The sequence below is a fragment of the Sander vitreus genome, chromosome 8 (assembly GCF_031162955.1).
Source record: "Sander vitreus isolate 19-12246 chromosome 8, sanVit1, whole genome shotgun sequence".
NCBI lineage: Eukaryota > Metazoa > Chordata > Actinopteri > Perciformes > Percidae > Sander > Sander vitreus.
Window position 1 is genome coordinate 29,077,958 of NC_135862.1, and position 25,208 is coordinate 29,103,165.

At 40.0% G+C, this 25,208-nt stretch overlaps 1 protein-coding gene across 2 annotated transcripts; it reads left to right on the forward strand.

The window, feature by feature from the left end:
• Positions 1 to 843: 843 nt before the first annotated feature.
• On the forward strand, positions 844 to 22,608 carry ca5a (carbonic anhydrase Va). 2 transcript variants are annotated; one of them, XM_078257756.1, is made up of 7 exons: positions 844 to 1,266; positions 7,573 to 7,770; positions 8,746 to 8,864; positions 12,537 to 12,632; positions 12,877 to 12,939; positions 15,508 to 15,666; positions 18,231 to 22,608. In XM_078257756.1, the coding sequence occupies exons 1-7, from the start codon at positions 1,125 to 1,127 to the stop codon at positions 18,399 to 18,401; spliced, it is 948 nt and encodes a 315-aa protein (XP_078113882.1). In that variant the 5' UTR covers positions 844 to 1,124; the 3' UTR covers positions 18,402 to 22,608. The 2 variants fall into 2 exon arrangements, with proteins under 2 accessions (XP_078113882.1, XP_078113883.1); XM_078257757.1 differs by lacking the exon at positions 844 to 1,266 and adding an exon at positions 7,214 to 7,426.
• Positions 22,609 to 25,208: the final 2,600 nt, after the last annotated feature.

Here is a 25,208-nt window from a genome sequence, read left to right on the forward strand (position 1 = left end):
CATTACAACGCAATAAAAGTAAAAAGGATTTTTCAAGGAAGTTAAGAGCAGAGACATGTAAATACAGGACAGGTAAAGATAATGCCCAGGTGTTACTAATAATTATGGCTCTGTTGTATGTAATGTAAGTGGAAGGTAACTAAGTGCATTTACTCAAATACTGTACTTAAGTACAATTTTGAGGTACTTGTACTCTACATGAGAATTTCCCTTTCAAGCTACTTTATACTTTTAGTCCACTTCATTTAAAAGAAAGCTAAACTTTTTAACCCACTATAGGCCTACTGACAGCTAAAATTAGCTATAGCTATAATTATTGTAGCTGATTAAGAATTTTCATACAAATCATATGCTCAGCTATAAAATATGATGTGTTGTAATAAATCTAAATACCCACTCCTTTCCAAAGAGCTGCAACACTTAAGTGATGGTTTCATGTTAAAGCAGCAGTATTATTTAACTATATTACAACATACATTATAATTTAGCAGCATGAAAGGGACCATTCTGCATAATGAGTACTTACTTACTACTTACTATACTTATTACTAAATATTGCTGATAATACTCATGTAGCGGTAATTAATAATTTAGTCTATTTTCACAGATACTTTACTAAAGTAAAAGCAGAAATACAACATTTGCACCACAAAAGCAGAGTTAATAAAATGATTTACAGGAAAACAAAAAAAAGAAGTCGTCATCATCATCATTGCTAACGCCCCTCAGTGGAGGCCGCTGATTGGTCAGCACGAGTGCCCCCACCAATCCGTTCTGCAGAGCAAACTGTTTCCCAACAGCGGCCCTATATTATAATTTATCGAGTATCTGTCTGGGCCCGCAAGGACACTATTTAACCGTGTTAAATACCGACGATACTACAGCTTCGGGAGAAACGCTCGTTGTTTTTTGCGGACTTTTTGAATGTGTGTAAAGCGAACGCCTGCCCCTTCCCCCGCCTCCAGGCAAACGGCAGAGGGGCAGAGACAGAGGAAAACAGCCAGCCGAACGGATAGTTTTGTGGAGCTAAAAAAGGCTTAGCTAACCACTAGCTTCAAATAAAACAGCGCGACGAAAGACATTAAAGCGCTTCTTGTGAACCTGATAACGTCAGCCTGACAAATATGGTGACTCTGTCATCCGTAATAAGACCTCTCGCTTCCAACCTTAACCGACAGCTTGTCAGACATGCCAAGAGTCAACGGATAACGCCTGTCAGGAGATGCAACCTCACTGCGTGCTCAAGCAAATATGTGCTGTCGCAGAGTAAGTACTTGTGTTGTAGCTGTAAGTTACACAATGTTTATTGTTTTTCCAGCGTGTCGATACGGCAGCTCATTATCATACAGCTTCAAAGGGAACATTTTGGGCTCAATGAAACCCTAAACCAACCACTGCCATGCTGATAAACACACAATGCCACTGTTGGCGAGAGTTTCTGAGGTTAAAATGCTTACATTGAAGATGTAAAAAGGCTCTAAGGCCTATCATTGTGGGTTACACAGCATCAGTTAATGGTTACTTTTGTTGTCATCCATGTGCATGGAAATCACCGGAATGGATTTTCCTCATTACTAGATTTGGATCAAACACACTCTATTGACTAATCTGTGTTTGAAACAGAGTCTGGTTCCAGGTTTTTGAAGATCCTACAGGAACCTGTTGAAGCCCTTTGACCTACATGGCGACCTGCAAGTCAAGTCAAGTCAAGTCACTATTATGTTAAGTGTTAGGGATGCTGTTTTCAAATGCACACAACATTTAGAGCCTGTTTTTTTCTTTCTTCCAAAGTGTGCCATCTGAAAATAAAACCACCCACTTATTAGATTAAACAAACTGTTCTTTCCTGGAGGCCAGGCCTGTATGTGATGATGAAATTAGGTGCTGCATGAATTTATATGAATGACATCTTTTATTTATCTACTTCAATCACAGTAGTATATTGAGCACTGACCAAGCCTGGTGTAAACATTCATATGAAAGTCAGAAACAAATCACACAAACTCAAGTGCAGATTGCAGAAATATAAAAACAAATATGTGGCTTTACAACACTTAGTAGTATTTAGATTATTTAATTATTATTTACTATAATAAACATGTGGATTTCACTTTTTAAACAGTCTTTGAACTTTACTAGACAGTTAAATAAGTAAAAATATTTTACTTATGTGTGTGCGTGCGCACACACACACAAACACACACACACACACACACACACACACACACACACACACACACACACACAACGGTGTATTTTTTTTTACAGCGCACACAGAGGAGCTGCCTCCAGCCTCTCCCCCTCATGAAGTTTAGTGCATGCAAGACAGCGTCAATGTTGCACTTGCTCAGAGAGGCTATCGTTACGTTAGTAGTACGCACCATATCTTTATAACGAAGCTAGCTAGCTAACCGGAGCTAACCGCTAATCAGAGCTAATCTTTGCTAACCTAGCCTTCAGTTCTGCATGTATGCGCTCGAGCCCGAATAAACCCTTCATTTTATTAAAATGTCTGTAAAAGTTTTAAACTACAACTCACAGTTCTTTGAATGACAGAAATCTGCTCAAGGTATGGCATAGCGTTAGCGTGCTATGTTGATGCTTTCTCTGTGGAGTGCAGACTGATTTGCTCTCGCGAGTCACGTGACCAAATCGCAGCCTTTGCGATTTAAGAAATTGCGTTTTCACATATTGCGATATTATTGCAAATGCGATTAATCGTTCAGCCCTACTAGATATCGTCTTAGATTTTGGATATCGTAATATCGTAACATGGCATAAGTGGTGTCTTTTCCTGGTTTTAAAGGCTGCATTACAGTGAAGTTATGTCATTTTCTGAACTTACCAGACTGTTGTAACTGTTCTATTGTTTGTCTTTACCCACTTAGCCATTATATCTACATTACTGATGATTATTTATCAAAAATCTCATTGTGTAAATGTTTTGTGAAAGCACCAATAGTCAACACTACCATATTGTTGCGGTATCGATATCGAGGTATTTGGTCAAAAATATCGTGATATTTGATTTTTTCCGTATCGCCCAGCCCTAGTCGCATTCAATGCTAACCTCAAACTCTGCCATTTCGTTGATCTCTTCTGCTCTTCTCTCGCTTCTTGCTCCTTCTTCACTATTTTACCAGTAGTCTCTTCCGGCAATAGATATCGTGCTCTGTGCGGGATCTCGCAGGATCACCCGGTGTTGCTGAAAAAGTTTTTTGGTATATCCAAAGTTTTTAATCATTTTTTCCGAAGTGTTTACAACTTAGTGTTAACTAATAATTTTTGCAAACTGGTACTACCAACAAAATATTAGTGCATTCCTGGAACTGGGCGTCGTTAGACTACATCCTTATGCATCGCTTTCTGCCAGGACTTTTACGGGCTTTTCCCAAATCACGGAAGTGACGTCGACGCAGCGGTAGCAGCAGAGAGTAGAAGCCATCGGGCAAGTGTTATTTAAATAAACTCCTGGTGTACTTACAAACTTTCCAATGCCTAGTTTTATGAGTACAGAACATATTTGTACTACTGTAGAAGTTTGGTACCATTCCGGGCATTATTAGTGGGGTAATTTACGAGATACACCTCTGGTTCGGCTGATGCCGAATGGCTAACTCGCCCAATGTTCGACCAAGGGAAAAAAGCTTCGGGGGGGTGTTTGGCTTAAGGTCACGGTGCAAAGGACCCTAGGGTGAAATTACTCCGAACCATCCCTTTAATTTTGATGTGCCCATGGAACATTCAAGACACCCAACCTTGTCTTGTATGCCATCTCATGCAAACTGAAACCTCAGTCAACAGGCAAAAAAAAAAAGTATAAAAGTGGAAAAATAGGCCAGTGTAGCGGAGCTTTCAACCATGATAATAAACAAGGTTCATATTTAACTTTAACAAGCCTGTTGTACTGGGCACTGCCTGTCCAAAGTTTTATAGAAGGGCTTTTGGTTTGGTTTTGAAGTGGTCCACTAGAAATTAGGTTTCTTGACAGTCCATTGGCCTTCCCTTTGTCCATTGCCCTTGCCTACTGTCGTCAAGCTATTTTTCTTACATTTCTGCTTTCCCCACTCCTCAGGTAAAAACATCTGACTCACAGGAAAGTGATACAGTATGTGCTTCCCTGAAGTATGGAGGCAGGGATTGAGAACTTAGATCCTTGAGTTGAGCCTCGCAGACCCAACACCTTAGTCCTGAATTATGTTTCTGCATTAAATCTACGCCGTAGGTACGCCCGTTGGTATGTAGGCTCTCTTTCCTTTGAGGGTGAGCATTTGGAACAGTTCAGGACGTCATCACTCGCAATGTTATGACAACCACGAGTACAGCATTTTCTCCTCAAGCAGAGTGACAAACGGCGACGAAAGCCTCTACGGCTGATTTCCCATGAAAACCGTGCTCATGTCCCATGAAATATGACGGCTACAGTAGCTTGAAAAATAGCATTATTGGCACTGAATTTGACAGTTTGGGTTTGTCAGACCCCAGAGGAGATGAGAAGCTAGCGCACCCTGCGGTCCGTCTGCCTCACTCCCCGCTGCAGGAGACGTTGTATTCACGTGGCACGCTGTATTCACTCACTGTTTAAAACGTTTTCCTGGTAAGTGGGGATGCATAGAACAGCTGAACAATTAATCAAATATTTTATTTATATATATATATATATATATATATATATATATATATATATATATATATATATATATATATATATATATATATATATTAGGGCTGTCAAAATAACGCGTTAAAAAAATTTCCGCAGATTAATCCATTCCATATTGACGTTTGCATACAGATGAAAATCTGGTGCCACTGATATGTCTGCGCTTCTCTCTGATGCTCTGAAACAGACGTTACAGGAAACACAAACCACGCTGCATGTGATGCTAGTTAACACTATACTCAACAGCAGCTAACGTTAGCCTACCGCTAGCTGGTAGCTGGATTAAACACGGTTAAAATGCTGACAGCTAACGCTAAACGGTGTAAAGTTTGACTGTATTTTACTGTAGAGGATTCAACACCGGTACGTAACAATCTGCAGCTGCCGTCGGAGAAACGACACAGACGGTGCGTTCAATGAAACTTGTAAACTACAGCCTCGTGGTGCATTTGAAGTTATTGTAAATGTCCTTTTCCTATCTGGTTGTTGTTTTTGTCGTTCGACAGCAATTTACTAGTGAAATAAGTTATTGTTATACATTATTATTAAATCATTTAATTTTGACCATATGGCCTTAGCAATAAACAAGCCATTCTTTAATGTCACCAACTGTTGTTTAGTACCCTTTTTTTTCCTTTTCTTTTTTTACTTTCTTAAAGTATCGGCTCAGGCACCATTAATTATGTATGATTGTATGTAGATATGTATATATATATGTAGATTAAAATTTTTAATCGATTGACAGCCTATATATATATAAATATAAATATATAAACAAGAGCCATATTCTGACCAGTTGTGCGTTGGAAGAATGCCACCTACTGTACCATACGCCCGTAATTCTTCCCATTCTTCCCCGCTCATGTAAACAGGGAGAACTGGCATAACCCGGTTATTCACTTAACCGGGGTAAGACACCCTGGTTACTGCTGTGTTTACATTCGCACCGTCTGTTAGTAGCCCCGCGGCCACCTCGTCTCCCTGCACACTACTGCTATATCTATGTCAACGGCTTTCACAAGTTCACCTGGAACTCCCAAACCGCAAGTAAGTCTGTTTCTGTCTCCCATTAGTTTTCACATAGAGCCTAACATTAGCAACGATAGCTGACATTAACTATCTTTAACCTATGGCCCTATGTGAAAAAACAACAGCAGAGAGAAACAGACTGAACTTAATATACTTACTACTACTACTATATACTGCTGTCTGGGAGTTCCAGGTGAACTCATGGAAGACATTACAGTATGCTAGCTGTGGGGTGATGCCAGGCTTCGGAGCAACGGGCTGTGGGTCCAGATTACATGTCAATCACGCTCTCCTCCCCTCAAACCCCTCGTTCAGATCAGAATTACTGCCACTTACTAATTCTGTGGGAAACAATGTTCTGTTTGTATATATATATATATATATATATATATATATATATATATATATATATATATATATACTACTACAGCCTTTCACATCCACACATTTTTACACAATTTAGAGTTTCCGGTGTCTGAGAAATTCTTCTAGTTCTCTTAAAAATTACAGATCGTCAGGCAAACAAAAAAACAGTTGCCCATTGTGATCATCTGACAATCTCACAACTTAAAACACATACAATCTAAAATGTTAATTTCCCACACCAATTAACCTAAGCTGCCTGTCTTTGGTCTATGGGAGGATATTGGTGTATGAAAATAAAAAAGACTCTTGTGAAATGGTAGTGCAGTGCAGACTTTTCAAATAGGTCCACACCTGCTGTCTGCAAGTGGATTTTCTTACTGTCCAGAAATAATTGGAAACCAGTGGCTGCCTGGAATGCAGGAAAAACATATTTAAAAATTCAAAACACGTTAAAGGCTTTGGAAAACAATGTCAAGTAATGTAAATTACTCCTCGTTACCCCCAAATCAAAGCCTTGTCTTATGCTTAACTAACTAGCTCAACACATCTACTTCAATATCTTCACAGTTGACAATTACCCAGTGAGTGAGCATGAATGGCTTTGCAAGCAGTTTTTGTGTGTCCGTGCAATAACAGATTCAGGCAGCCAACTCCCCCAGGAGGAGCCGCTGAAATCTGGTGTAGATGCAGGTCATCTCCCAGCCAGACCGGTTCAGCTTGGCTCTCAGTGGAAACCTTAAGCCCAATGCTGGATGAAAGGAGAGACTGTGCTGCTTTTGTGCCCTTTGACAACAACACTTAAAAGATTTTCTGAGTAGATCTTGGTCAGGGAGGGAAACTCTGTTTTAAACTGAGCTTTTTTGATTTATAAGTAGAACATTTTATAAGTGGAGTTAATGTTTTTTGGGTGGAATTCAAGGGTAAAGGAATATAAGATGGAGGGAGGCAGAAAAAAAAAATTAGCGGAGTTTCGGGTAATTAGAAGTCAGGTCCGTTGACAGACTTTGGCCCGAACTGACGGTCTGACCGGCCAGAGGTCCTGCTCTGATTCCCCTGCTGTGGAGCAGAGCTGGGGGCGTGCCAGGACATTCCGCGTCGTACTTTCTATACAGCCAGCCCACTTCTCTCTTATTTTGTAATTTCCTTTTAGAAAAAAAAAAAACTAGGAGGACTAAAAGGAAGTATTTTCTTACTTGCTCCTGTTTCATTCAGTTCCTTCAAACTACTCAAGGAAGAAGGATTGTGTGTGCCTATCTAGCATTGACACGGTGTAGTTTTTGTATTTATTTAATTAGGCAACTTACTTACTTTTGTGCTTCAAAATGGACTGTCTTAAAATGCAGAAAGCAGCCGAGCACAACATGAAAAGTAGGTGTCAGCATTTTTATTTCCAGTTTTTCTTTACCTTTTCATGAACAGCAGAGACTGTAAGTTCTGGCTGTTTTACATTTCAAATTTCTCTGACTTTCCTCTGTGATTCACTACTTCTTCTCTTCCTCCCTTCTCTCCTCCAGTGCATCCCATGTGGCAGGGACCCCTCGCGATACCAGGAGGTGATCGTCAGTCTCCGATCGACATTGTTGTGCGAAAGAGCGTCTTCGATTCGGAGCTGAAGCCTCTGGTCACAGATTACGACCCGCACACCTGCCAACAGATCTGGAACAACGGCTACTCCTTTCTGGTCGAGTATGATGACACTACAGACAAGTCCAGTAAGTCCTTCTATATTTATATTGTCGAAAAAAGGAAATAACGGTTTGTTCCTTTAAATTAATCCTTATTAACTACTAGATTGGGAGCAAGTCAGTAGTTTCCCTTTTAAATCTGAATGGACTTAAAGGAGATCTCGGCTGGGGAATGCAATATTTTGATCTACACAAGAGGTTTATCTCCTTCCTCATCCCCCCCTTAAAGAGCCCCCTGTCTGTAGGAAAATCCTGTAATCAATGCTACACTTAAAGCTGCTGAAATGTCATGTGGATCTGGTGACTGTCATGTGACTCACATGTCTGTCCTGACCTCAACAACCACTATATAGTCATATAGTCTGTCTTTAAGGTATTGGTCATTTTGGTATAATTGCTGGGCTACACCAAAATCCACTATATAACTTTCCAAACCATCAAAACTAATTACAAGTGTTATAAAGCTACAAAATGAACCACTTTATAGGTGTCACATGCCCTCAGGCTTTGTATTATGAGCTTAGTCTGGTACCGAGAAACAAAAACAGGTTGAAATGTTGAAAACCATATTTTATCACCAGTAAAATAAACAAAGAAACAATGGAGTGGTCTAGGCATGACTGCAGATACTTTAACTACAGATTCAAATGGATGTTTTTGACTACAACATGTTATGCTGCCGTATCTCCTCCGTATCTGATGGTAGTAGTACTAGCATTGATTAACCGTTTACAGGCATAATAAAAACTCATTGCTGCAAAGGTGATTGTCTCTGCTATACAATATTTCCTGGATGTTTCTAGGTCAGTGTTAGTGCCTGAACAACCCATCTTCACCTTGTGTGGGATAACTTCCTCTTTTTGGAGGAGGAAACAAATACTAGACAGTGATATGATCTGATTCTTTTGGAGGACAAGCATTTCATTCTTTTAAAAGGATTGGAGATCTGTAAATTCAAATTATGATGCACTGATCTATATGTCCTTTTACTTTTTTGGTCAGCACTGAAAGGTGGCCCCCTGCAAGACAAATTCAGGTTGTGCCAGTTCCACTTCCACTGGGGTGAGAGCAACGCCTGGGGGTCAGAGCACACCGTGGACAGGAGGCTGTTCCCTGCAGAGGTACTGTGCTGTGACATGCATACACTAGCACACAGCAGGTAGTGAGCATGAAACTTAAATCGTTCCTGCAGGGACATTGGTGTGCTGCACAGTTCTGTAATATTGTCAAGAACATAAAATGGGGTAGAAAAGAAAATTTGCTGTAAAACACATTGATTAAAAAATAAACTTTTGTTATTTTTTTTTTTTTTAACTCTTTATAACATTATGTGTCATATACCCTTTAGGCAATGCTTTTATCTGCCTCACAGTATTATGAGCATGTAGAGGGGGTGTACACAATTATACACAAAACACTTTACAGTAAAATACAGTCCTATAGAACATTGCCCAAACATCCAGCCAAAGCCACTCTGATGCAGTGATACATTTAAAGTGAACATATTATGCTTTTCGATATTTTCTGTCATATCTACAATGTTATAATGTCGGATTTTCATGTTAAACGTGGCCTAAACTTCATAGCTGTAATCTTGGCGGCCAATGCTGGTCATCACACTTTACTGCTGGGACATGTCTGGTTGTGTAATATTTGGTTTAGAAGCCTTTATTGGTGATTTTTCACGGTACTATATATATATATACTCCGTTGCAGTAGCTCCAGCTTCAAATAGTGAAAAAACAACAGTGGAGGTTGTGGAGCGGAGCGCGGATTCCAGGAAACATTCTGGCCAATCAGAGCAGACTGGGCTTTTTCGGGAGGGGGGCTTAAGGAGACAGGCGTTCCTACAGAGCATTTCATACAGAGGGTGAAAACAGATGCAGCAGCCATGGGCAGCATGTGAAAAAGTTTTTGTTTTTTTAACATTAAAGCATGTAAACATGTTCTAGTACAAACACAAAATGCAAGTATTATCCTGAAAATAGGCTATATAATAGTTGACCTTTTTAAAGCATTTTAGGTTTCACTTTTTTGCTATACCGTTTACATTGAGGCTAGGGCAGAGCGATGGATGTCACGACACCAGAAATGTAGTAGTCAATACCAGTACCAGTGAAATTTCACAATTCTCGATAATATCAATATGATATATGATATCAATCAATACCACCATCCATCCATCCATCCATTAGGGCTGTGTATTGGCAAGAATCTGGCGATACGATATGTATCACGATACGTGGGTCACGATTCAATATATTGCAATATATTTCAATACTGTGCGTAAGGCGATATATTGGGATTTTTTTTGAAGTATAGTTTTTCAAAAATTAAATATTTAAAAAAAGACATGATTTGCATAAAGTTTAAATCAAACTGCCAGTTTGGGATTGTGGTTCACAGGTTCTTAGTGAGCACATTTTTATATGCTAAAGTAGGCCAAAGTTCAGCCATAGCTACATTGTTGGCTTCTATCAACAAGTCAGGCACTGCTAGGCACTGTTAGGCGAGGACACTAGTGGTGTGTCTCAGCATAGCCATCTAGCGGTAGGGGGTTTAAACACAACATAAACGTGAACCACTGTCTTACATGAATATTTTTGCACGTAAACACATTTTTTTTTCTTCTTTTAAATAAAATCGATATTGCTTTTTTGAAAATCGATACAGTATTGCAAAATAAAATATCGTGATACTCAAGCGTATACATTTTTTTTCTTACACCTCTCCCATCCATCCGTCCATTCATTGTCATCCGCTTGATCCGGGTTCGGGTTGCGGGTGCAATAGGTGAAGTAAGGCAGCCCAGGCGTTCCTCTCCCCAGCTACGGTTTCCAGCTGCTCATGGGGGATCCCAAGGCATTCCAGATGATATGTAATCCCTCAAGTGTGTTCTGGGTCCACACCCGGGTCTCCTCCCAGCTGGACGCCCAATGGGAGGTGTCCAGGAGGCATTCTTACCAGATGCCCGAACCACCTCAGCTGGCTTCTTTCGAAGCGATGGAGCAACAGCTCTACTCCGTGTTCCCCTCCGGATGTTTGAGTTCCTCACCTTATCTCTAAGGCTGAGCCCAAAGCAATGTCATGGTGTGTGCTACATGGGAACAACATGGTGCTAAGCAATAGCTTTATTCAGTTTTGAAGCAATGGTAGGTACAGGGCTAGACTGATGGTATCAATGTAGCATGTTACAGAGTACAGAGGTGCTGCAGTCACATGTATGGCAGGTATGTGTCTATGACCATGTGACCATGCGGTTGAATATAAAAAGCCAGATATGTAGTGCTCAAGAAAGCAGGTAATGAAAAGATACAGAGACTAAAATTACAGATAGTTCTCTGTAATTACTTTCCACTTGGTCAAATGATCTGTTAAGGGTTAAAAGAAGAAAGGAGACTTGGAAGAAAATAAATGTAACACTGCACTGTTTAAACATTGCAAATGTTGATTTACTTGGCAGTCCCGTTTATGTTCTATCCACGTGTCCTTGAAATGCCTGGAAAAATACTGAGAGCACTGTATCAAAGACATCAAGTTTGGAGAAGGACAGGCTTTATGATGCTATGTCTATATTCTGCTGGTTGTTCAGCTGGTATCAGGCATGCTGCCAGGGTCTTTGATCCAGCAGAATTTTTCTCCATTTTACTTTATATCAATATAGCTAAAGTCAAACATAGGCAGCGTTTTGGCTGTCAGCGGGTGGGACTTGAATATGATACTGTTTGTGCAACGTTTGACCCCAGAACGTCTATTTTCATGTTGTTCCATTAACTTACATAACACATAGGTAACAACGTGTGTGTGTGTGTGTATATGTGTGTGTCCATGTCATTGTTGTCATCACTCAGCAGTCTTTGTGTGTGCGCGAAGGGTCAAGTTACAGTCCTGACTGACATTTCACTCCCACTCTACCACTCCCTGTAGGCTATGTTGCTTTTTAAATTATGTATTGTAGTGATATGCGAGTGTTTTCTTTAACGATTTGCTTTAATGATTTGAAAGGCCGCTTTTAGTAATTGTTAACGTTTCCATGCGCGCAGTAATGTTACTGCAGCAAATATTGTGGTAAATTTAAGCAGCTAAGCTAAAAACTGTAGTTAGAAACTTGACAGAGGAAGCAGAACTAAACTTTTAGCTTCTGTAAATAATCAGTGAGGTTGTGCTGCTGACTGCTCTTCCTCGTGCGTAAATGCTCTGAGCTCTGCTCTCTGCCGTGTTCACATTTTAGAAAGTTGTTATTAATGTTTTTCATCATTAATGATGAACAAGGCGATTCTATAAACCAAGTGCTTCACATGAATAGACATAACTAAGCAAAATAAAATGGAAAATAAAACCGTCTTGATAATAGTATTACATGCACCGAGGCCTTCAAAATAGACATAGAATGAACATAAAAACAGGGATAGAATGCCCTAATTAAAGCCAAACAAGATCGAAAATAAAATTGTAATAAGTAATATTTTCCATCGGGTTGTCCACATAAGAACACACAGGGCGAAATCCATCCTCGGAACATTGTAATTTCACCACGGCAGACCCAACATCTGCCTTCACATAATTATGTAACCGAGTGTAATGGCAGTCGGATTCTCTTGGCACCATGGTTGGCTTTTCCTATGTCCTTATGGATTCTCCTTCACATCTTTCCTTCACCTTTTGACATTTTTCCATAGAGGTTAAGGAAAAGTGGTTAGGACATAGTTTTTTTTGTTTGACCGCAGCCTAAGGTAATGGTTTACAGTCAACACACATACACTAATGTGTTTGTATGCTCTGTGTGTTCTCAGCTCCACTTGGTCCACTGGAACTCTGACAAGTACAGTTTGTTCGAGGAGGCGGTGATGGAGGACAACGGACTGGCTGTTATTGGAGTCTTTCTTAAGGTACACTACGCACGTGTGCACTTTGAAATGCCTGCAATATTTACAGAAGAAACATTGATTGATGTACACGGACATGTTTCAGTCTACCTTCTTGCGTAATGACAGTGTAAACACACACACATTCTGCAGGTGGTTAATGACCTGGTTATGAAATGCAATGCTGTATACATTACGTGGTGTGTGTGTTTATATATGCAGTTTAAACTGTAACTACAATCCAGATTAATGTCTAATGCTTGTGTAGGTGGGGAAGAGACATGAGGGGCTGCAGAAATTGGTAGATGCTCTGCCTGCTATCAGACACAAGGTTAGTCCACTCACACACACATAAAGACCACATTTTTATTATTATTATTTTTATTATTATTTTTAGGTTGCGTGCTGAAATGTACTCGATAGTCTAATAAAATCCATTTAAAATCTGGTTATGAATGGTAACAACACACTAGAGGGTAAATTGTGACTCCCTCTAGTGGTTCAGTAAAGACGTTACAGGATTGGTCAGACAGGCCTCTCTCTCCCATGAATATGTAATAGTTTGAGCACAACTCCTATTATCCAAATTATATAACAATGTAAATGATCTATCATGGCTATCTTGGTCCATGCGTAGCATGAACGGGAATTGTAGTGGTGGGTGATAACAAAAAGGTATGATATGAACTCCAAATTATGGTTACATGCACATAGGGCTATGGCGATAACAGCGTCACGGCAATACCGGCGGTGACGGGACAATTCTGTGGTGATGACATCATCACCGCATTTTTATTTATTTATTTTCTAAAAAAATGTTTTGCTGGTGAAAGTTACAGGAATGCATATGTCATGTGATATGAAATATGATGGACACGGCCATTGTTTAGTTATCATCATTGGTGGTCGTCTATCAGATTAGGAAGTTTCATTGTCACTTCAGCTTTGCACAAGAGGAGGATGGACAGTCTATTAAATATATGTGGGATTTATTTTGTCTTTCTAGGCTTGAGTACCTGTGCTATCTACAGGTAACGTTTAATAATAATACGGAGGGGAAGGACATTTCTCTGTTCTCAGCTGAGTTGGACAGCGTAGCGCTGCAGTTACATCATTGCACTTTAGCCTAGCAGCGAGTGGAAATTCCTTCTGCTTATAGCTTAATCCTGAAAAAAACAGCAAAGTGTGTTGTAAGGTTTAAGCCAATGCTTTTTAGGAGGTAACGCCCTTCACTTTACCGGCACGATTGACAAAATATGAAGCCGCCGTGTCTTGAGAAGCTTGTTGATTTATTGTTCACTTAAAATTGCCTTTGCAAACTTTTTTTCCTCTTGCTTTTCACACTCGGCTCACTAGACGAGACACGAGATTGGGTTCACGAGAACGAGACGAGATTTTAACACCATTTTAAAGAAAACTTCAATTAAGAAATGACTGGAAAAATAGTCTTTTATATAATCGAAAGTCACAAAATGAAAAACAAGCACGGTGAAAGGTTTTGCCACACTCAAATGACTGGCTGCTCTTCTGTGTAACTAACCTCTTCCGACCCAATAACTGCACCGTGAGCTTCTAACTTCTAATTGAAGCTGTGTGTGACCTTCCAGCTGACCTACTTTAGTGTCCTCAAATAAAAACAAAAATAAAAATGAATGACTATGATTTTAGTCATGAAGTCATGAAGTGCAAACCAAAATCAAATCAGAGACTGACAAATTTTTTTTAAGCATGATACACTGCTGAGCATAAGATATGGTCATGTTCTTTATCAGGAATATGAGCATGTCCACGTTCTTTTCAGCTTTTCAGAATATAATATATAATATGTTTGTATATAAGGTCGGTGTTTGTCCAATAAGAGCAAATGCGACAGTTGTATAACACTCATTGTAGCACTTGTGTATTTTATCTTGGATAATGATTAGATAATGATATTTGTAGTATTTTAGATAATAGCTTCAGTCTTGTATCATATAATTATTATATGAATATTTTAAATATCTTAATTGTATTCTATTTTAATCATGAGAACTTTTGTGTGAACAGTGTAACAGGTTTCAGCGACGCTCTTGCTTGTCTCTCGTCCAAACGATGTTTGACAAAACTCCTACTCAAATGTTACAAAATTGAATTTCAGACATTTATTTACTGTTTTAATCAAGTATAACCTAAAGACTTTGGTAAATTCATTTCAAGCAGCGAAACAATTTGTGCAACACATCATAAGTTAAGGTTTGTTTTCAAAAGAGATTTGGGGACTTTCAAAAAGCCAACGTCAACGTTTCAGCGTTGGCGCCAAATTATCTCTTTACACATTGCTCTAGAAAAAATGTGGCCGTCTGTTAGGATAATTATTCATCAAAGAATGGACAACAAGTTTGTTTACTTGCAGCAAGTAGAGTCAGTTTACAGCACTTCAGCATCAGTTCAGAAAGTGACTGAAGATTGTTCACAACAGTGTCTTTTTAAAGGAGTTGGGAGTCAAGTTGGTTGTTCGGTTTATGCAATCAGTAGCTTTCTTCTTATATCTGGTCAGGCCCGGCATCTCCTCCACATTATGCGTTCTGCCCTCAGGGATACATCCTGTGCTCTTTGCAAGGTCACTCAGCTTTCATGATTAACACATGAAAGACAGAAATACTGAAACAGCAGCTTGGATGCAAATGGTTTAACAAAGAAACTGGTGCAAAACCGTTCTAAGCATACTTTTTCTAACGGCGTCACTCTACGGAAAGCTGAGTTTGTTCTGAACGTTTTCGACACGAAACACACGGGGATCCGTTTTATGCAAATACCCTTTAAAAAGGTCAATTTAAGAAGATATGTGAAAATGTTCCTCTTAGGGTTAAATGACCGTGTTTGTTGTTTTCTTCCTGTGTCTGTCTCTGGCTGTCTGTAGGACAGTGTAGTGGAGTTTACCAGGTTCGACCCGGTCTGTCTGTTACCCAGCAACACCGATGACTACTGGACCTACCACGGCTCTCTGACAACACCCCCTTTGACAGAGTCCGTCACCTGGATCATCATGAAGCAGCATGTAGAAGTCAGCCACGACCAGGTATGTGTGTACATGAATAATTGTCAAGGTTTGTAATTTGGCTTTAAAGTATCAGTGTTTCCCACAGGGATTTGTGGGGTCTGGAGGTATGCTCCCCCGCAAGGAAATGTTGTACATTCTAAAGTTAAATGCATCAATCTGGTGCACTTACAGATCAATATTAAGAGGCTAGATCTATGAAGAATGGTGTGCTCTTGTAAACAATGTTGTGTCCCATACATATGAACTCTCTCTCTGGGATGGGCACATAGCTGAACTTACCAAGGTTTACAGCACCTCAAGTTTTTAGAAATGTAGCTCTTTCAAGGTACATACTGTATGTGGGACTTTTTGATGTGGGGCTAAGGTTTGCCAATTCTCCAAACAACAAATTGATACAGCAAAAATGCTTGATTTTGAGTCTGTATATAGTCGGAGTTACCCTTAATTAAAATTGAGTCATTGTCAGGATTTTCTTTTCTTGCACCCCAAAATCAAAGAATACATTGATTTGAATATATAATCTAATTCATCTGAGTTTTTAGCCTCTTTTAGCTAATTGTTGGTTGAATTTCTGGCTTACAGTCTCCACTCTCTTCAGCACTGTACCCAGACAATGGAGGGAGCTAAAGATCTCTGTTAAAATCTCTGCAACACCAAACAGCAGACAGACAAAGGTAGCGACTACCTACCTTTTCTGAGGAGTTGGTGGAGAGCAAAACAGACCTAAGAGGAGATTGAATATTTTACTTACATTCAACAGGTGGCCAGAAACATGAATACTAATATTTTTCTCTGCTGGGTGTGTAAAAAGACAACTGTTTGCTCACACATTCAGCATAACAAATGTTGAGGGGTATATCCGATGTTGTTCTGCTTTCCTTCAAGTGGCCAAAGAAATCAGTTAATGCAGCTTTAAGCTAAGCTAAACTCCAGACCAATCACAATAGGGCTCCTGTTGTCTTTCAGAGTCAACCTATTATTTAGTGTTTCTTTCAGAAGCAATAATGCTTTCAAGGTGACAATAAAACTGGTTCTAGAAACTGAACGTGAATCCTTTTCATTAGGATGGTTGAAATGCAACTGATAATTATGTTGCTGTGTGTCTAACAGTGAGGGACGTTGCACTGAGCTGAACCAACCTGCGTGGCAGCATTTTGTGTCTCAAGGCATGCAACGCAACCCGGGAGCGATGCATTCAATTACCTCACATGCTGGAAATGGGCAGGCGGTGTACACGTTGCGCTGCAAGTTCTATATAAAAAGAATATAAAATACACTTCTCTGATTGTTTCATGTGCCTTCTAAAGCACAAACAGACAACCATCAAACACTCAACATTTTGTGGAGACAGACCCTTTTATAGTTTCATTCTCCTGCATTCATTTATACCTGTGCAGCAGTAAACGGGGAGGTAGGCTACTCTAGTATTGATTTATGATCATTTTAGGACGAGGAGAGAACATTCCTCCTTGTTTGAAAGTTACATTAAAAGTAAAGTAAGGCTTTGCTGTCGGCTTCCCAACTCATTTTTAAAAAGACCGAGAGAAGAGAGATTTCCCCGAGCCAGCGGCAGGGGCCACACTGAACTTTTGCTGCAGACCAATTCACATTGAAATCAACCCATGCTCGACCTGGGTCGCGAAGCCGAGTTGGTCAACCCAGGTTAACCCTTTCCGACACAAAGTCAACCCTGGTTGAGCCCTTGGTGTGAAAGGGGTATTACACAATGGATAAAGGCTACGTTCAGACTGCAGGCAAAAGTGGCCCAAATCAGATTTTTTTTTTTTGGGGTCAAGTGACCAGGGCAGACTTCTTCAGAAGTAGTGTGAACACTCAAATCTTGCCCAGATCTGATTTATTTTTTTTTCAAATCAGATTTAGACCACTTCCATATGTAGTCCTGAATCAGACCTAGGTCTGATTTTTTTTTTTTAATGCGGCCGCAGTGTGAACAACCTAGGCGGATTTTATGCGACTTTTACATCCATCTACATCGACATTTGTCACAATTATGCGCCGGCGGGAGAACAGTGATAGAGCAAGTCAATGGAGGGAGAGTGAGGTGTTAGACCTTAGCTATTCACAACGCAGTCCCACCACTCCTGGCTTCGTCTCTGCACCCCCAGACGTCTGCAGTGAATTTGCAGCCATAACCCGCAAAAGGCCAAAATAGCCAATTTGTCTCTCTCTCTCTCTTCATTCTTCTCCTCCTCAGCACCTGCTCATTAATGTTACGGCTGCCATTACACAAACATTTTGAAATAAAAGCGAAAATGCTTACTTCCTCCATAATCTCCCTAACTTTAGTGCAACAGCGTGCTGCGTCTGATGTCATTGGTATTGTTCTTTTGCGCATGCGGGTCAGTTCGAAACCGCAAACAGTTCACACTGGAATCTGATATAGGCCACATTTTAAAAGGTAATGTGAACAGCCAAACAAAAAAATCGGATCTGAGCAAAATATCTGAATTAAGCATTAAGACTTGCGGTGTGAACGTAGCCAAAGTAAATCAGCCTGTGTACGTTCTTTTATAAGCCTGTTTAAGACTCCTAATCCCATTTTCTCTGTTGCCCCCTTTTAGCTGGCCGTCTTCCGGAGCCTTCTGTTTACATCAGCTGAGGAGGATATACAGAAGAGTATGGTGAACAACTTCCGTGTGCAGCAGTCCCTCTGCGGTCGCACCGTCCGCTCTTCCTTCACTCCTTTCCTACAGGAGGCGCCGTCGGCTGAAAACGACAAACACACCCACTGACAACGCTGGACCCAGTATACCCAGTAACGCACACCATGACCACTGGTACACACAGTGACGATACCAAAACTGCCTTCACACTTTGATCATCTGCCAAGACTCTTATTCTTTTCTCGCTGTCTCTCATCACATTTTAATCAGAAAACATATTTAGTATGACAACGTTTCCTTCAGTTATACTTATTGCTGTTTTTTCTTTCATAGAGTGAAGAGAATTTATAATTTTTTTTAAATTACAAACCGTAAAGCGTTTTTACGTGGAGGATGTAGGGATACTTCTGTTTCTGGGTAGTTGAGATTTTTAATTTCAGTGTGTTGCAGACCAATAACCAATAAGGGATGTTTGCTGTGTGGGAAATATGTAGTTTTACTAACTTTCTTAACAGGAATTGTATTTATGCTAAGCTGAAGTGAAACCTCAACCGCACTGTGTGCTGACTTCCAAGTGGTGATGTTTTTATCCATATGAGGAAGCTGCTGCTGGTTTACAGCAGAAAGCCCAGGAGATTTTAACGGTTATCACCTTGGAAGTGTGTCTCTCCAGTAGAATACATAATATATAAATAATGTATCTAATATCATCAAGGGCTTTTTTTAAATCCCGTATGGTGGGTTATTGGGTTTATCATTAATTCGGTCATCTATACATACAGTAAAATGATTAGAATGTATCTTTTTTTTAATCTGTTACAAAGAGATTATACTACTGTATATGGATTACATCTGACATTCAGAAACCTTTGTTTCTTTCAGTATGTGACATTCAAAAATCCCTCACATACAGTAAAGTATTAAAGGAACTCTACTGAGCCTTGGGTGTTCTGCTCAGAACTATTAATATGTTACTAATAAAGACAAACATCCCAGGTTACTGTAGCAGCACATACATGCATTTTAAGAATATTCTGATTGAAAGAAAGCGGTTTTCTTCCATGACTCTTTTTTACATCCGTTTTAAGTACCATAACCACCACAGTGCCTTAAAGTGCTCATATTATGCTCATTTTCAGGTTTATAATTGTATTTAGAGGTTATATCAGAATAGGTTTACATGGTTTAAGTTTCAAAAAACACCATATTTGTGTCGTAATGCACATTGCTGCAGCTCCTCTTTTCACCCTGTGTGTCGAGCTCTTTGTTTTAGCTACAGAGTGAGGCATCACACTTCTATTCCATCTTTGTTGGGAGTCGAACATGCGCTGTAGTACCTAGGTAAGGACAACCAGCCAGTCAGAAGCAGAGTATGAGGGTGTGCCACGCTAGCAGCTAGGCGAGCATTATAACGTGTGTTACAAAGTAACGCACATACGTCACGGAAATAAAGGCTGGACTACAATAGAGCTGTTTGGAGCAGTTTGTGAACAGTGTTTTCTGTTGGAAATGGTTAAGTGCCTTTGGGGTGGACTTTGGGCTTTTTCAATTTGTAAACCTACTGTATAACGTGCACAAAAAAAGATATATAACACAATAAAGGAAAGGGGAAAACGCCAAAAAGCATAATATGAGCACTTTAATATTATCTGTGTGAATCACTGCTATTGGCAGTTTCTTCAACACAAACACGCACAAAGTATCTCCGCTCCACAATTCTTCCAATAAGATATGGTTCAAGTACAGTGGTTATCATCTTTTTGAATGAAGTAAATGGACTCAGTCAAGTTTATGACTCGGCAGTCAAAACTTTCATTTATAATTGTCAACGCAGCCAATACGACCCAAAATCACAGAGATGCCGATTTGCAGGGGACTATTATTATCACACAACCTCTGTGTTTGGCAAAATATGGTAGGTTATTTGCACTGGACTTGACAAATTACAGACATGGCAGATTCGCAAGAGATTAAGATCGCAGACTACCTCTGCAATAATTACTTAAGTTACTAGAGGTCCCCAGGTAATACTAGTCCCGTGCAAATAGGGCATAAGATGAATCAAAGTAACATAATAAGACAAATCTAATGTTACTGTTTTGGTTTGGGAAAGGGCTTAAAGAGTTACATATATTGTAGTCTTGCTTTGCCAGACCCTCCTCCAAAGCCCTCGCTGAAGGAGGGTCTAGCTACTCCACGTAGCATTCGGGTATGGGAGGAAAACGTGCTCTGGTTTAATGGCATTTCTTTAAACCAATCACAATCGTCTTGGGCGGCGCTAAGCACCGGAGAAAAGTCGCGGTGCCGCTGCAAAATAGGCTCGGAAGGAACTTGTTTTGGCGGAACGTGTACGTTTTTAAAAGTTGTTTTAGTCGTGCAACAGAAAACTCAGACTGGACAGATAGTCTAGCTAGCTGTCTGGATTTACCCTGCAGAGATCTGAGAAAAGGTTAACCATAGTCCTCATAAATCGACCAGAGTTTAAAATGCCAACACAAAGGAAGCCCAGGGCAACGGCTATCCGGCCTAAATGACTGAAATCCGGCGGATTTTCCGGCAGCACCGGAAGTGGAACGTCAAGGATATAGACTACACATATTGTACTGTAATGTATAATCTCTGAACTAATCTAAACTACATCTATATTTTTCAAATTTTAAAATTAGGTTAGAACGCACAAATGATACTACCATGTATAGCTGTGGTAGACTCGTAAGATTATTATTGTTATAGAGGAGACTTTCTAACTGGATTGACACAGCGGGACCAACTGACTACAACAGCATGGTGTATCACCTTGTCTAAAAACATGTTCATATTGGCTTCACTACAGAGAGCTGAAGTCATGTCCGGGCTAGCCTCTGTTTCACTAGCCTCTGTAACGCAATGCAATCTCTCATTCAGAAATCCTTTCATCAGTCTTTCTGAGAGAAATGAAGCATGTTCTTAGGCTTTACTTTCCATATTCTTAGTCAAAGTGGCATCCACTACAGCAGCTGCTATTAGAAATCGAAGCCTTTGTGATTTTAATGACGCTAAACAACTTTGCGAGGACAGAAAAAAAACTACAGCTCCCAACACTATTTACAGGCACAGAAGCGCAAGGACTTAGGTCATCGTACCTGGGTTTCATTCATAGGGCAGATAAAAAGTTGGGGGAAGAGCAATAAAAGTTCTGATTTGGACACGAAATGAACGGTTAGTCTCTCAGACATGTCTGAGTTTACTTTTGAAAACGACTATCATTGCACTACAAACCAGGAAAGCAAGGGGTCACGGCTGTCCTGAGGAAGAATGTAACTGTCCAAACTGGCCCTCCACCTCTTTAGAAATAGCTGTTCCTCCCCTCATGCATGGACGCTTCCATCAGGCATACACACCCTGTTCCACTGGCTTACCAGGGGAGGCCCAGCATGTAGCCACACATTGAATAGACTAACTGAATATGTATTGAGAAGATCTGACGCTGTGCAAGTTGCTTTGAGTGATGTTAATTTGTGGTGAAGGCTGCAGATTTGCTGGATAAACGCCGAAGGAGTATACTTGGTGTGGGAGTTGATGTGCATCAACGACACTTTGAAATATTGCATGGTTGTTGATGCAATACAGAATCTATGTTCAATGTATTATACAAACGTGGAGACAAGGGACCCAGTACTGCCTTCATCTTGTACAGCTGTATTTGAATTGTGTATCATGATCTGCCTTCATGTGTCATGGCATTTTACTCATGTTAATTTTCCTTTTTTTTCATGCCTTTTATCCAGTCTGTGAAAAATGTCTGTCTATGCAGCCTTTTCTGTCAAATGTCAGTAATATGGCTTCAGAAAACATTTAAGGATGACCGTTCAAAGATTTGGTTCCTAATTAGTGTTTGTTACATCACAGTTACGTCTTCTAAAGTTTAAAATCTCCCTGTTCTTGCATCTTTTTTTTGCATCTTTTCCTGCCTTTCTTAAACATGAAAGTATAACAGAATGCTGTCATCATGCTGTATTTTACTACATATTTCCTTGCCTTCTGTAGCTCAGTGTAATGTTTTAGCAGGTGTGTGCTGTAAACTGTATGCCGTAGTTAGCTGTTTATTTGTCCAGTGGGCAGCCGACATTCCTGCCCTGCAGGGCTTCACTAGGCCCCTCTACCCTCCCAGCATGCTTTGCTCCTGGATGGTTTCTTATAGGCCCCTGCCCAGCTATGCAACCAGGATGTGTGTTTTGCTGGAGTCGAGATGTAGAAAACTACCAAAAGTGTGACATGATATAGATGTAAAAATGATTTTAAAAAGACTGATATTAATAGATGTATATAAATAAAGTAATGCGGGATGTAAACAGAATGTATATCTCTGTGTGTTTTTGTATTTGTGTCCACATGACAGGAGTGCTATGCTATGGAGTGTGATACATTTTAATTGTCATGACATTTGTTTAAACTTACAACCAAATCTGAAACGCTAGAAGTCTGAAACCTTCAAAGGTGCTGCTATATAAACTTTCTAGGAAATGTTTACATCCCCATTGTTCCTCCTGCAGACGCACCTGACCTAACTCCTGTCTTAGCATGAACCAGGGCAGGAACAAGCTGGAAAATGAAAACTATTGACCATTGCATTTCTGTCTCAACCCCCACCAATACCTTTGAAGCCCCCTGACAGAGAAGGGATGTTTGGTGGCCCCCACCCAGATGCCTGGGGTCCTGAGGGTGGGTTGTTTTCACTCTTTTATTATGTTACGACGGCTGGGTGTGATTTTGGTCTCCACTTGATTCAAACCAAAGAAATGGCGATTCAAGCCTTCCTCTCAGGCTGTTTATTGTGCTTGGCTGAAAGGAAGAGGGGCCTGCGTGTACAGGGACACACCAGTCCATCTCTACTGGGCTTCCCCTGATTGTATGAATGGACAGACCACAACACTTTGAACTGTACAATGTGTGTGACTCTAAGCATGCACATGTGTGTTTGTAAGAGGTGAATGAGAAAACATTTTATAACCGCTGCATGAAAAGCAAATTAACACTGAGTTAGACACACTGTGGATTTTCTTTTCTTTTTTTGTGTGTGATCTAAATCAGGGGTCTTAAACATTTTTTAGAATACTAAGCTATTCAAATAATTGTTGGCATGACTTTATAAATCATGTTTTAATTTAACATACTGTACATGTGGCACAGTGAATCCTCAGGATTAACTATCTGTCTGGCTATTTCAGAGACTACCTTACCTATAGGCCAGTAAGCTTATCAATATGTTTTTTTCCCACAAATAGGTCCTGTTTGAGGTGATCACATCTTTTTACAACAGGTCCTCTTTGTATAGGAATAAAATTCCATATACAGTATGACAACTCATAAAATGTTACTATGTTTTCCTTATTGTCAACCAATCCCACAAAAAGCAAACAATGCACTTGTCTGCCTCAGATATACTTTCTGACTTCCCTACCCTGTCTGTGGCACTGTAGAGGGAAATCTTTAAAGTGGCCATATTATGCTCATTTTCAGGTTCTATAATTGTATTTTGAGGTTGTACCAGAATAGGTTTACATGGTTTCATTTTCAAAAAACACCATATTTTAGTTGTACTGCACATTGCTGCAGGTCCTCTTTTCACCCTGTGTGTTCAGGTCTCTGTTTTAGCTACAGAGTGAGGCATCGCACTGCTATCCCATCTTTGTTGGGAGGCGCACATGCGCAGTAGCTAGGTAAGGATCACATCATCTAGCTGTTTGTTTCTACAACTTCAGTAGTACAAGGAAGGATTAGTCAGGACACTTGACTAGACTAGATTATGGTGAACTAGTGTGTGTTGTAGCAGTGTTTTGCCATTCAGAACGAGCTAGCATGCTAGCGTAAAAAGCCCATGCTACGGTTAGCCACCTTGTTTCGGCTAGTGATGTAAAAAGCCCTGCCGATTTTGAACAACGGAGACTGAAGGCAGGACACATTCAGAAACCCATATCTCACTCAAAACAGCATGGATGTTTTTTTCTCCAAGTTTGTATGCGTGTGGAAGCACCAGAGACATAAAATAACACCCCAAATCCCAGAAAAAGTGTTTTTTTTATTTTTCATAATATGGGCACTTTAAAGGTCTCACATTATGCTCATTTTCAGGTTCATACTTGGATTTTGGGTTTCTACTAGAACATGTTTACATGCTGTAATGTTCACAAAAAGCTTTATTTTTCTCATACTGCCTGTCTGAATATACCTGTATTCACCCTCTGTCTGAAACGCTCTGTTTTAGCGCCTGTCTCTTTAAGCCAGACTCCTGAAAAAGTCCAGACTGCTCTGATTGGTCAGTGTTTCCGGGTCTTCTGCATCTGCGCTCTATGACTCTCTGCACCATCATTGCAGCCAGGGAACGACTGTAACGGCACTGTAGCTGCACTTTCTACCTACTGTATATATACTATAGTTGAGACATCACAACCGTACTTAAGTCCTGACACTCGTTTTAAAGGCACAGTTTCTGAATATGGGCTGTGTGCATTTTTCTGTGGATAGAGCGTTTTGATACTTATTACAATATGGGTCCTTCAAAGGTCACAGTTTTATTTTTGAAAAAAGGCATACTTTTCTCAAACAGCAGGGCTCTGTAGTTTTTAGCTAATATATCTTAAATAGGTGTGAATTGTTTATTTGTTTGGGACTATTTTGAACATTACATTTGGTGCTCTGGTGATTATTTAAAGCCGCAGGACAGTGCATGTGGGATTGAATCAAAATAAACTGTGTGTGTTCATTGTAATGAAGGTACTTGTTACCCAGTGCAACGGTGTCGCATATGTATGTTTGTATTAAGAGAGAAAGAGTTGCTGTTGAATGGCTGAATAATATTCCCAAATATTTCCTGGGAAAACTATCTGCATTGCTAGATACCACAAAAGGTAAGCGATTTTGTCAGAAGCAGAATTGTTTTTCCCCCCAGTTTTCATG